The sequence below is a fragment of the Euphorbia lathyris genome, chromosome 2, assembly GCF_963576675.1.
Source record: "Euphorbia lathyris chromosome 2, ddEupLath1.1, whole genome shotgun sequence".
In the NCBI taxonomy this organism is placed as follows: Eukaryota; Viridiplantae; Streptophyta; class Magnoliopsida; order Malpighiales; family Euphorbiaceae; genus Euphorbia; species Euphorbia lathyris.
This window is the reverse complement of record NC_088911.1, coordinates 48,525,008-48,538,947: the sequence shown is the minus strand read 5'-3', so window position 1 is coordinate 48,538,947 and position 13,940 is coordinate 48,525,008. Positions and strand designations below refer to the sequence as shown.

Here is a 13,940-nt window from a genome sequence, read left to right as displayed (position 1 = left end):
ATTAAAGTTGTTCAAAATGATATTTACCATGAAACCACACTTTTTATTTTCAAAAATCACATTTTTTGGAACTTTCTCTCTCTAAAAATTCACTTTCTCTCTCCTAACCAAACAACACCTAAATGACCTCAAAACGAAAATTTTCAAGAATTAAAGTTCCTTAAAATATTATTAGCGCATTGGATTTTTTATTTTTAGCCGTCAACGGTCGTTTTGAGGCATTGAGTGGCCACCGGTGTTAAAAAGTGTAAAGTTCAGTGGCCATACTGGGAAGAAATGAAGTTCAGTGGCCATAATGTGAAAATGGGTAAAGTTCAATGGCCATAGGTGTAATTTACCCCAGTTACTGAAGCATCTCAAAACTTGGGAAGTATTACATTTTGTACAACCTCATACATACAGATTACCAAAGGGTGTTGTTAAACCCAGCCCCATTTTCCCACCCCTAGCCCCGTGAAAGGATGAAAATGCCCTTTCATGGGTTTTGGGAGGGGAAAAGCTATTTTTTTTTTACCAATTCGACACGTGGGCGTGTGGCCATCACGCCTCACCTCGCGGTCGGACGTGATAGCCTCACGCCTCACCGCGCGGTCGACCGTGATAGCCACATGCCCGACCTTACGGTCAGGCGTGTGGCTGTCACGACCGACCGCGCGGTGAGGCGTGAGGCTATCACGTCCGACCGCGAGGTGAGGCGTGATGGCCACACGCCCGCGTGTCGAATTGGCAAAAAAATAGCTTTTTTATCCCGTAAATAGTTCGTCAAACCCGTAAATAGTTTGTTAAACCCGTAAATATGCGGTTAAACCCGTAACTACAGAATTGTACTTAAAACCAAAAAATAATATAAGTTAATTAATAAATATTATTAATCACAACATATAAAACTAATATAATCTAGTCCAAGCCTCTCTCCTTTCAGCGTATAAATTCTCCAAGTGACGAACACTCTGATGACAAAATAATCGCCATTGGGTGGCAATGGGAGGCACTGGAAACGAAGGATGTAAATAAAGACGTATGTAGTGACGATAACTCCCCAAATGACAAATCACAATCTCTCGCTCAGGTGGTCTTCCATCGTCCGAACGCATCGGCAGTATAGTGCAACATCCTAATTGTTCTGTAGTAAAGAGAAAATTACTGCGTTCAATACAGATGCAGCAGCAAATAAGTCATCCGGACTCACCATCCAGTGGGACTCACCACATCCCGCTCCTACCCATTTAATACGTGTGAGGGCAGCATCAAATCCGTTCCCATACACTGGCACATACAGATCACGGTTTGCCCGCATCTCATTCTCTATGAGCACTCTCATCAGCTTCCACTCCTCTTGGTTAAAAATGATGGCATCGGCTAAAACACGAAATCCACAGTTACCATCTGCTACAACATCATGGAATCCAGTAATAAATGGTACGATGAGACCTTGAACCCGATGTAAATGGTGGTAACTGGCGATATCCGCATCAAATCCGATTGAAAATATTAATATATGAAATTTATCAATAAAAATATATTTACTTTAACTTCAACATATATATAAATGAAATAAAATATACCCGGCATTTGGCTGTTATGCACAGATGAGGATGAAGAACGGCCTCGACTACGACTACTCCTCGAACCTGAGGACCCTCGTGGTGACTGATTGTACTCCCATGCACTTGGATTTCGTTTTGTTGATGAATTTCCCTTTGGTCTACCCCTAACAGTGTCTTTGACCTCAGGTTCTTTAAAGCCACTTTGTTCCGGGTTTATCTGATCATGAATGTACATCGATATGCTACGCACCATTGAAGGATCTAATTTTTCAACCTTTTCCACAAGAGATTGAAAAAATCGGTGATCCTCAGACCCGTCAGCATATACTGGAGCAGTAACTGGTATGTCACTCAACCCTTCAAACGCAAGAGATCTCCAAAAAGGATGGATGCGGTCAACACGGACCGATTCATTTGTGTCAATATATGTTTTAAGCTCACATGCACACGGAATGCCATGAGTCATGGGCAACACGCATCCGCATTCAGTTACCACATCCATACTCAATTCGTGCATACGCTTGAGCTCATCATTTAGTACAGCCAAGCAGTAATGTGAAACGTGTAAGTCGAGATACGTGAAAGGTTGTCCACAGTGATTCACCGCAGATCTTCTTCTCGAGTCCTCGAGTGAGTATCTGATTATATACAATGACGGATTACAAAACTAATGTATTAAATTTTAAAAGATTAAAGCAAATAACAGAATAAATGTCTTACTTGATCGCCTCGATCTGCGCCTCAATGTCCTTGTGCACCTTCGCCCACACTGTATCAAGTGCACCAGTAGATGAATTCAACCACTGTTTCAACTGTGCATGTGAACTCTCCACTCGACAGGTTGTGGTATTTTCTAAGTGCAACACCTTGTTCGTCCATGCTCGATAAAACTTCTCTTTATGCACTAGCCACGTGGTCTCCACGTACTGAATCACACCAGGCCAGTTGCCAGTAGTATTCTTCATGGCTACCACTGCCGCCTCATATTCAGCTTCTGTTGGGGCTTCAATTATACGTTTCCATTTGGAATTTTTAAAAATTTCACCAAACTTCTTCATTCCACTCAACTTGCCAACTCTATCCTCCACATCTTTATTAATATGTCATGTGCACAATAAATGATGAGAATGAGGAAATACCTCACGAACCGGCCGCATCAGTCCTAACTCCCGGTCTGTAGCAATGACTGTCGGATGCACATCAGGTTGGAGCAAAAGCTTCAATTTTTGTAACACCCACATGTAACTACCCTCGGTTTCATCCTTCATGATTGCATAGGCGATCAAGAATTTTTTGTTAGAATGCGTCATTCCAATGATTTCAAAGAATGGCATCTTATACTTGTTTGTTTTATATGTTGAATCCACACCAACAAACAAGTAATAAGATCGGAACAGTGTGATCGATGTTGGATGTGCCATAAATAAGTGAGTCACGACATTGCTGCCCGGCACCGCTTGCGTCCAATATATATAGTCCTTATCTATAGCAAGCCGATAAAACTGACCGATTACATCCCGACCCTCAAAGCTCTCAGTCCTGATTTTCTCCCTGTAGTTATAGATATGTCTTTGTGTCGGGCAATCCTCCGGATGTTTTTCTTTGATTGCAGCAAAAATAGCACAAGGCTTAGCTTGAGCTGAACTCATTTCACGAACAAGTTTTTTGGAAGCCGGGCTTAGTCCGCTCATCTGTCTGTAGCCTTGATGATATACAGCCAACTGATGACAGTGCTGTCCTCTATCTCCAGGAATCCCATTCACCACCCAACCGTCCAATTCGCCGATTTCCATAACCTTTATCTGGAATTTGCAACCACAGTATTTTGTTTTTGTATTCTTCCGTAGTATAACATCCATATCCACATCCTTTTTCCTTTTATAATTCTTAACACCACGAGCACATTTAACCAATATCCACTTTGACTTGCGCCCCGTCTTGTGCGACGCTGTGGTTAACTCAAACCCGATCCCAATTGCCGTCTGTTTTGCCCAGTTAACAGCTTCATGATATGTTTGAAATGTTTGTTTGGGAAAAAACTGCGAGCTGTAATCTATGCCGTTTCCATCAAATTCTTCCCACGAAACCTCCTGTAAATGATTAATAACGAACATTACATTCCAAAACGTGACATTTCTATAGCGTTTCGATGTCTAGACCCGAAAAACAGCCACAAATATGCTCGGGCGTGTGAGCATTACGCCCCACCTCATGGTGGGGCGTATGAACATCACGTCCCACCTCATGGTGAGGCGTGTGGCTATCACGTCCCACCACATGGTGGGACGTGATACTCATACGCCCCACCATGTGGTGGGGCGTGATGCTCACACGCCCGAGTGCCGAACCAGATTTTTTTTTTCCAATTCAAATTACAGAAATGCAAGGAAGTTAAATCGGAAAAATACCTCGAATTCGGACGTAGCATCACTCCCTTCTACTTTCGGTGATAACGGATTGTCTTCCATCAAACGTGTTGTCTTTGATTCGGATGAAAATGAGTTTGAGAGAGTTTGGGAGGGATTCAAATTTTCAGTTTTTGTTCAAAGGGCGGTTAGGTCTTTTTTCGGGGCTGGAAGTGTGAATATGGGGCTGGGTTTAGTAACCCACTTACCAAATGGCAATTATGCATGCACGGTTTAGAATGGAGAGAAAGATGTGTATTAATTTCTTAGGAATACATTATACATACAATACAATACAATCAGATCTGAAAGCAATTATAAGACTTATTCCAAGGATCCAATAAAATTGGCCAGTTTCCATGAAACCGACCTCTGAGATTCATCCAGTGATTCTTCATCTTCATCATCATCAAAGTCATCATCGTTTTCAAAAATTAAATGAATCCCATATTTCTTTAATCTAAGCCCATCAAAATAGGGTTTCTCTCGCATTGCAATCTCTAATTTATCACCTTGTTTCAGCATCAAAACTAGCTGACGAAAATCTGGATATCGAGATAAGTAGAGTTGATCCTCGTTTGTGTTTGGAACTCCAATTAACTTGAGTGTTGTCGTGTATATTGCTTCCTGGACTCTCAACACCTTTGCTTGAATGTCCACTATCGCCGGCAGCTTATCTCTAAATCTGTCTGTTGTCTGTTGATCAAGACTGATCACAACACCTATTATTATGCCTTTGATGTCACGGTTTTTAGGGGTTGCGAATCTCGGAATTTGCTCAACAAACCAATCAGGGACAACTTTTCCTGGGATGCTCAAATTGAACAAACGCTTCAAACCAACCTACATGTACTTAAATCAATTATAATTTATAATCTTCGGAATTTCAAATTTTCAGTTTTAGGGAGAGAAATAATAAACCTTTGAAAGTCTGTTCTTTATAGCTGGAGAACATGCGATGCAACCACTGGCGAATAACCTCCTCAGAGACTTGCAGCATTCCAAGCCTGGGACATCCATTATTCTATTGCAATTTGTTAAGTCAAAATCTTGCAGATTCTCTAAGTTTGATAGATCAGAAATACTTTCCAGTGCAATACAATTTGCAACATTCAACCTAACCAAACTTGAGGGAAGTATGGGAAGCGATTTCAGCTGCTTGCAGTGGGCCAAGACTAGATCTTTGAGAATTGAAAGGTCCCTCAGAGTAGATGGAAGGCTGTGGAAATTGTTGTGGCTAAGTTGTAATTCCTGCAGAGATGCTAACTTCCCAAGTTCATCAGGAATTTCACCAATTATTTTCCAGGCACGAGCATCTAATACTACCAGTGAGTAGAGGTTTGACAATGATACAGGTAGAGTAGAGCTTGCAGTATTTTGTGGCCGACGAGTGTGGTCTTTTCCCATTTTCAATATCAATAAGCTGGAGAGCCCCCCAATTTCATTGGGCAATTTTGAAACACAACTGTCTAACATATAAAAATACCTGAGACTTTTTAGATTACCAATTGAGGGTGGCAGTAGTTGGAGCTGCTTACACTTGTTTAAATACAACGTGTTGAGTTTTTCCAGCATTCCTATAGACTCTGGCAATTCTGTGATGGTGGAATTGTTCAACACCAAAGTTGTTATGCTAAGCATCTTTGCGATAGATTCAGGTAAGAATCTAAGGGATACACAGTTTTCCATGTAAAGCCTTTCAAGCATGCTCAAAGAGCCAACCTCATTAGGTATCTCTGTGATTTGTATTCCATCTAACCAAAGTCCAACCAATGATGCTAGACCTCCTATTGAATCAGGTAACTTACTCAGAGATCTACAATTGCTAACTGAAAGATTCTTCAAATGAGATAATGCACCAGTTGATTCCGGCAATTCAATAACTGAACTACTGTTTAGAAAGAGATCAACTAAGGATGTAAGTTTTCCAATCGAATCAGGAAGTGCAGTGAGTGAATAACACCTCCTAAGACTTAGTATCTCAAGGTCTGGCAATAAACCTATTGTTTCAGGTAACTCTTCCAGTCCAGAACCATCAAGAGAAAGCTCTATAAGTGAACTTAGTTTCCCTATGTGTACAGGAAGATGTCTCAACAACTTACAGCCCTTTAGACTAAACCTTTCGAGTTTCTTTAGGTGGAAAATGGAATCAGGTAGTTGAACGATTGCTGTGTCATCAATCAGAAGCTCCCTCAAGCATTTCATACTTCTCATATCCTCTGGTAATTCTTTTACTTTTAAGCAGCCACAAAGATTAAGGATCTCAAGATGCTTTAACCCAGATACATCACTTGGAAAATCGATAAGTTCTGAACAGTTTTCCAGGTTCAAATGAATAAGTTTCTGCAAGTCTCCCACTGAATTATGAATCCGAACCAGTGCCTTGCAATTCGTAAGAATCAGTTTTTCCAAGGCAGGATGAACAGAGAAATCAGGGAGATCAGTCAGACGATAGCAGTTTTGGAGATTTATAACCAACAACCTCTCAGCTCTCTATCAAGAAAAAAAAAATCATTTGTTAGTTAAAGTAGAGGCATCTATCATAGAATTTTACACCATAACCACCGCAAGAATGTAAGAAAGAAGATAAACATCCACAGAAAATAGATGCAGCTAGATCTGATTTGAAAGCTCTAGTGTCTAAATGGTGTTTGGGTGACACTAACAAGGCCTATCGAAAAATTGAAATATAAGTCAAGTCCTTTTTAGTATAGCCGGATACGCTTTGTATTTTGATCATCTGCTGAAGTTACAGTATTTGTTTTCTGGAAATGTAGCATAACTAGCGATATGGATCTATAGCAGTCAACGACTAAGAAAACAGAATAATCATAGAGGAAATACTCTCTTAGTTATAAAGCGATATTTATATTTTTTATTATATCCTAAAAGACTCTAACATCAACAATATTGGTTCGGGGTCATGGGGTTGAGGTCGGGGGTGCCAGCATAGCTGGGATGTCCGTCTTCGGCTCCTCCTCGATAACCAGCCTTTAATAAAAAAAATAAAAAAAAGACTCTAACATCAACCCTTGTACCCATATATTTTTAAGGAGTAGCATACTCTATTCTCTAAATTTTTCGAAACAAGAAACGTATAGCAAGTAATATATTTGAACGTATTTTCCAGAATTTCTCAATCATTTCGAATTTCACAGAGGATCTTTACGTACTATATTTGAACGTATTTGATAAAATTATGATTAATTGTTGTTATATGTCAAATGACTAATATGGACATGTTTTAAATCAATCATCGATTATATAAATGCAATACAAAACTTAATAAAAATAATCCAAATAATTAAATAAAAATTAAAAAAAACAAAAATATAAACTTTATTTTTTCATAAATGTCTATAGTATTTTTTTAAAGTTTACATAACTACAAAAATTTCTTTAATCTTTTTTTCACTTTAAAAATCATTTTTTGCACTTAATTAGCTATAAGCGATTTGATTTCTTAAAACATTAATCTGAGTTGCTCCAATTTCTTTATGTTGAATCTAATAATGCATTTCTTCGAATATAATCGTGTATTTTTTTTATAATAATATAATTGTTTACTTTCATTGAAACAATCACAATATTTCTTTGTTTATAAAATGAATAATATGTACGTTCTTATATATATAGCTAGATAGAATTTATCGTTTTTTTTTATTAAATCTTAAAAGAAAAGAATTTGAGCTTTAGATTCATTAAATTTTAAAGTATATTTACAACGATGATATAGATTGAATTGGTCATGCGTCGAATTATTATTTCTTGAATTGGGAAGGATTTTGTTAAAACCTAAAATTGGAGTTGTAGAAAAAGCTAAAGGAGAGTTTTTCATGAGGATAGTTAGGGGGGCAAATTTGTATAGGAAAAGTAGTATTTTACTGCCTTTTGAAACAGCAGTTGATTCCTACTAAACAAACAGTAGGATATTTGTGAGGAGTTAAAAGGCAAACATGAGGTAAAAAAAGAGAAACAAACCTCCACTAAGTAGCACTTTAATATGAAATAATAAGTTACTAAATCTCAATTAGCTATGCAAATAATTCTAAAAAAGAATGCAAGTCATTAAAATATGCAGATGGAGTAACTTGTCAACTATCATTAGAAAAGATCTACAAATTATATACCATTAAAATATGGAATAGAGACATACCTTGTTACTGGAGTGCAAATTGTACCATCTCTGTTCCCACAATTTTGTAATCTTGCTATCTGAGAGATCAAGGACAGCACAATTCTGCATGCAAAATTCTTCAGGAAGATTTTTCAGATGACATCCTTTCCATTGTAGAAACTTCAATTCCGGAGGCATATATTTGAAACTCCCTTTAAAATCCACACCATTGATTTGAAGTAACCTTAGGTTAATCATTTGTTTAAATGACCTTGTGCACAGAATCTCATCTTTTACATTCTCAACTACAGAATGGAATAGATTTTTATATATCTCCTTCATGTACATGAGTGCCGAAGTAAAAGTAGGCATCATTTGAAACTTCAGATAATATTCATCTCGAGTGCTAACTTCATGCAAGTTTTTCCCCAAGTCAAGAGCAATACCTTGAATCCTTCTGGTTCCCTAAAAAGTCAATTTAATGATAATAATGCAAGAAGGAGAAATTGAAGTGATATCAATATTATGAAATTCATGGGCATAACAGGCATGCTGCAATTAGTCAATGTTCATGAGCATAATACATTGAGATACTTCGACCTTGCATATGAATTTTGTGTACATAATCAATTGGTTGAAATAAATTTGTGGAAGGTAAGGGCTTCATTCATAGATGCAAGCACCAATTCTCCACTTCGATCAGCTGGTTACAAAACCTTCCATGCACACTTAACAATCTCTAATCTCCTAATGAATGTCAATCATGAACAATATCAGCAGTTTACAAAAACTTTCATGCACATTTAACAATCTCCAAAATCCTAATGAATGTTAATCGTGAATAAAAACGTGATTACAATGGAATGGAATAGATCTCATTTAGGATTGCTTTGCCAAGGAAACAAGTGAACCACTTGAATGGAAATTTTTATTATTAAGAAGAGGTATTATCACGCTGTAAACAAATACCTATTATATTTTTACCATTCACAATTTTGTACTGATATGATAGGAAACGCAACTGAAAATGGTCAACTGTCTTGTTAGATAATTCTTTCTGAGTTTGCGAGTAGCTTAAAAAAAGGTTTAAAACACAAAAATTGAGAGCATAGCAGTAAGCAATACTTTCATGCCAGATATATGATGAGAATTATACCTTTTTATGCTTCAACACATTGAGAACATCATCATGATCCCAAAGCCTACTGCGCATACCATTATCAGGACTTTCTCTGCGAACAATTTGTCTCCCCATGTCCCTGAGTAGATCATGCATCCACATGATATCACCTTCAACAATTTTGACCAACGATTTGGCCGCAAGATCTACGATCAACGTCTTGGAACTAGATACATAACCTTTCAATATGTAACCCACATCTTCTGACTTCATTTTAATAAAGAAACATGCAATATCAAGGAATGCACATTTCTGTTGATCATCTAGCTCATTAAAGCTTATTTCTAACACCTTTTGGAGACCAGGAGGATTATGTCCCAGGCTTTGCAATGCCTCTAGCCAGAGGTTTCTTTTCCTCTTGTGAAAGAGAGAGGAACCAAAAACTTCCAAAGCCAAAGGCAGATTTCCGGTGAGATGCACAATTTTTTCAGAGATATCTGCAAATTCAGATAATGGTTTCTCTCTTCCAAATGCATGATAACTAAATAATTGAAGAGCCTCATGAGAACCTAACCCATTCATCTCATAAATGACATCCACTATGTTGTCAGGCATTGTTTGCTTATCTCTTGTAGTGATGATGATTCTACTTCCTTCATAATACCAATGTCTTTTTCCAATTAGGGGATCATATCGAGCTGCATCATCAATATCATCTAAAACTATCAGAACTGGTTCTTCATGAATTATCTCTCTCAGTGATTCATGTGGTGTTGCATTAGAAGAAAGATCGTGAATAAGTCTCTTTTGAAGGCTTGCTAAACCATCCTTTTGGTGGGAAGTTTCTTTGACACTAGAGATGAAGCTGCGGCGCTTGAAATGCATGACGATTTTGTTAAAGAGAGCCTTTGCAAGGGTAGTTTTACCAGCTCCACCCATTCCATAAATTCCCAAAAATTTGACACCATTTCCATTGATATCTAGCAGTCTCATCAACTCCTGTAGACGAGAATCAAGTCCAACTGGATATCTAGGTATACCCAGTGGACTATTACTTAATTTAGTCAAAACTTTCTTTACTAGAGTCTCTATTAACCTGCTGTGTTCTTCCCTGCCATGCCATGCCAAAACAATATCAAAATCACAATATAGTCGTCTGACTGAAGGAGGAAGAAGGAAATAACATTAACAAGGGAATGTGATACAATGGAATTTGGTTCTCTACTCTAGCAAGTGAAGGGTTTGGCCAGAAATTCCTAAGAAATTCACCACTATGCCACTTTCTCCAATCTAAAGTTTAGACGTGCATTATAGGTCTAGATCAATTAACTTCTGTTTATCCATAAAATTGGATATTAAATAGGTTGGAAAATCTCAAGTACAACTAATTAAACTACGCAAAGCAAACAATAAAGGCAATCATATTGTGTGATTAGGGTATGGAACCATTAACTAGTCATTTGATTAATGGGCTAAAATAACTTTGTAAGCAATTAATTATCCTATATAATTAATGAGTTCAAATTCGCAAAATTCTGGTCCAAACAACCTTGTGCATTAATTTATGTCTTATCGCGTTCTGTTATTGAAGGAATATTAAAGTAATATTAAAAAAATAAATAAAAAGGTACCCAGGTTGAGAATGCCAGCCAGAGATTCCTCCAGCCTTCTCCATGGCGTTCCTCCATCGGAGAACCTTGTCCACCCCAAACCTCTCTTCTAAAATCCGGAAATCCTTCTCAAACGGGCCCTTCTGTTTCCTGACATCAGATGGATCAACTTGATAAAACACAGGAAGCAAAAAACGTTTGCATTCGAGTATCCTGGCCAGCTCTTCAAGGCACCACCTGGAATCGGCATATCTTTTGGAAATAACAGCAATGGCAGCAGCTGAATCCTCAATGGCGTCGAGTAAGCTAGGAGCAATCTCTTCCCCTCTCTGCAGCTCCTCATCGTCACGAAATGCTCGGACGCCATGCTTTTGAAGCTTCCTGTAAAGATCCTCTGTGAAATTATGGCGGGTGTCTTCACCTCTGAAGCTCAAGAACACGTCCCAACGGAACCGAAACGACGGCGCTGAAGTTGGATCGTCGTCGCCAGAGGCGTCCATTATTGCTGGTTTTCTTCGTTAGAGAGAAGTAGTCATTTAGAAAAAAGTGAAGGAATTTGGAAATGGAGTTTAGTCAACAAGCGGAAGGTAGTAACAGAAATTTGAGGTTTTATATTAAATATTAGCAACCAGAAATTTTATAATAGTTACACCCAAGTCGCAACCAATCAGCAGATGGTAGATCGAAGATAGAGTGAGAATGGAGTTTAATTTAATCGATAAAAACGAGATGGAAGATTCTGATTTTGTGGAGAAGCGAGTCTTGACTCTAACTGGGATTTGGTTCATGTTGCTCCCCTAGGGCTAGTCTACTGTAATTCAAACAGTTTCAAACCTGGGGTTTTTTTTTTTTTTTTTTGATCTGATGGATCCGCTTCGGGCTAATTTTCAAAGGTATATTTAGTTTTTAAAAAATAAAAAATGACAAGTAAAAATAATAGATATATTTAAATTTTTATAAATTCAATTCTAATTTAACTTTTTTGAAGTCAATTCTAATTTATTTATTTTTTGATGTCAATTTTTTTTATCCAAATACTTATATTTTCATTAGATGAAAAACGTATAAATACAATAAGAATATCACAAACAATAAAACATTACAAAATCTATAAAATGGGTGTTCGCTATGGTTACTTTGTTTTTTACAAAGTACCATTACTTGGTGTGGTTTTCACCATTGGATGATAGAGGAACTTCAATCCGATCTTCATCGCTCATATCCTTTCGAACATTCGGATATCCTTTCGAACATTCGGATCAAAAGTTGCAACCACATACAGTAAAACCTCTATAAATTAATAATGTTGGGACCATTGAATTTTATTAATTTATAGAGTTATTAATTAATCGATAAATTAATAATTATTAATTTATAGAGTGGTTTTTAAAATTTTTAAAAATAAATTTTAAATTACTAATTTAAATAAAGTTTTTTTCTAAAATCAATGAACAAATAAAATTAAATGTGCATTATATAAGTTAATTGAACTTGGAAGTTCATTGTGTTTATGTTAAAAATATTCACGGGGTGTTTGTTAGAAGGGATATAGGAGGTGAGATATGGATAAAAAAAATACGAGATAAGTTATCATGTGTTTGTTTGGGAGATAGAGGAGTGAGACAGATGAGGGATAAACATGTTACCCCTCGAATCCTATATCCAATGGTGGTATAAGGAGATGAGATAAGCTCCTATTTTAATAGGATGGAAAAGTCCATCATATCCATCAAATTAATGTTATATAGTTTAAATAATGTTAAAATAGTAAAATGTATTATTTTATCCTTATCTCTATCCCATATACCAAACATTGAATAATAATTCTCGATTATCATATTTTTATCTTTATCCCAACCAATTATTCTTATCTTTATCTCAACCTTTATCTTTATCCCTATCCGAATGGAATACCAAACGCCCCGTCATAGTTAATGAATTACTATATAAATTTAGATGGAGTGTTGTTTCAAATCATACAAAAAATGAGGATGAAGCTGAGGATAATTCGGTACTTTTGAAACCAGTCAAAGGAAAGGAAGCAATTATAACATCATCCACTCTTTACAATTTTTTGTTACAATTTGACAAGGATACACCGGAACTTTTGAATGCACTGAGAATAGTTAGAGATGAAATTCAACTAGATTTAAATTTCAAAAAAAAAAAAACTATAGATTCATATTTTGCTAAATTATCCTAAGTATGTATATCTATATATACTAGTCGAAAACCCGTACGATGCACGGGGTATGAAACTTTTATATAATTTAGATAAATAAATAAATTGACATATTTACTTTTAAATAATTTTATATCATGCTATGAAAAAAAAATTATATTATGTATATTTGAAATTAATATATATATTTTAATGATAATTCAAATTAAATTAATTTTAAAAATAGTTGACTACTTTTTTTTATAGATTTTTAACTAAAGATGAATGATTTATTTATTTTTACAAAATTCAATGATTTGTGCTTTTTAGGAATTTTAATACATTTTCATATTCCAAATATTCTGTGAAACAATAATAATAAAATAGCAGATTAATTAAGAAATATATTAGAATATAATAAAAAAACCAAAAATTGAATTAAACTATAATTAAAATTAAATATTATATTTACGATACAAAAGAATTACAATATAGGTTAAACAAAAATTGAATTAAACTACAATTAAAATTAAATATTATATCTACGATACAAAAGAATTACAATCTATGTTAAAATGGAAGCAACATCAATATATTATTCTATAAACTATTACAATCAATACGTTTCTAATGTTGCATATGAAGAAACTTTATCAATTGAATATGTTACATATAAAAAAAATAAAATTCGTAAGAATTAGTCACAAATTCATCTTGATGATAATTATTTTGGTTGATGGAATTTCATGATCACCAAGTATTCGAATTCAATTATTCATTCTGCTACAATAACCCAATATATCTAATTGAATCAGTTTAAGATGGTGATTTCTCCTATTTTCATCTTGTAATATCTCATCAAGACATTCGATCAATTTGTTCTTCATTCTTTCACTATATAGAATATCAGCCATAATCGCAGATATCACTTATTTGACTTCATTAATATTTTCTAATAATTATATATTCTTGAATTTTGT

General features: G+C 35.7%; 1 protein-coding gene across 1 annotated transcript; it reads right to left on the bottom strand.

The window, feature by feature from the left end:
• Positions 1 to 892: 892 nt before the first annotated feature.
• On the bottom strand, positions 893 to 11,641 carry LOC136218103 (disease resistance protein RPV1). The gene is made up of 8 exons (XM_066004858.1): positions 10,821 to 11,641; positions 9,226 to 10,300; positions 8,109 to 8,534; positions 4,874 to 6,445; positions 3,956 to 4,795; positions 2,268 to 3,637; positions 1,566 to 2,185; positions 893 to 1,457 (listed from the first exon to the last, which is right to left on the bottom strand). Exons 1-5 carry the CDS (start codon positions 11,297 to 11,299, stop codon positions 4,277 to 4,279), a joined length of 4,071 nt encoding a protein of 1,356 aa, XP_065860930.1. The 5' UTR covers positions 11,300 to 11,641; the 3' UTR covers positions 893 to 1,457; positions 1,566 to 2,185; positions 2,268 to 3,637; positions 3,956 to 4,276.
• Between the last annotated feature and the right edge of the window lie 2,299 nt (positions 11,642 to 13,940).

What these genes read in the sequence shown, in the direction of transcription:
- LOC136218103 (XM_066004858.1), bottom strand. Translation starts at nt 11,299, where the DNA reads ATGGACGCCTCTGGCGACGACGATCCAACTTCAGCGCCGTCGTTTCGG. An exon ending in GGCTGGCATTCTCAACCTGG is followed by an intron (nt 10,301 to 10,820) that starts GTACCTTTTTAT and finishes ATGGCATGGCAG; the next exon opens with GGAAGAACACAGCAGGTTAA. An exon ending in ATTTGCACTCCAGTAACAAG is followed by an intron (nt 6,446 to 8,108) that starts GTATGTCTCTAT and finishes TTTTCTTGATAG; the next exon opens with AGAGCTGAGAGGTTGTTGGT.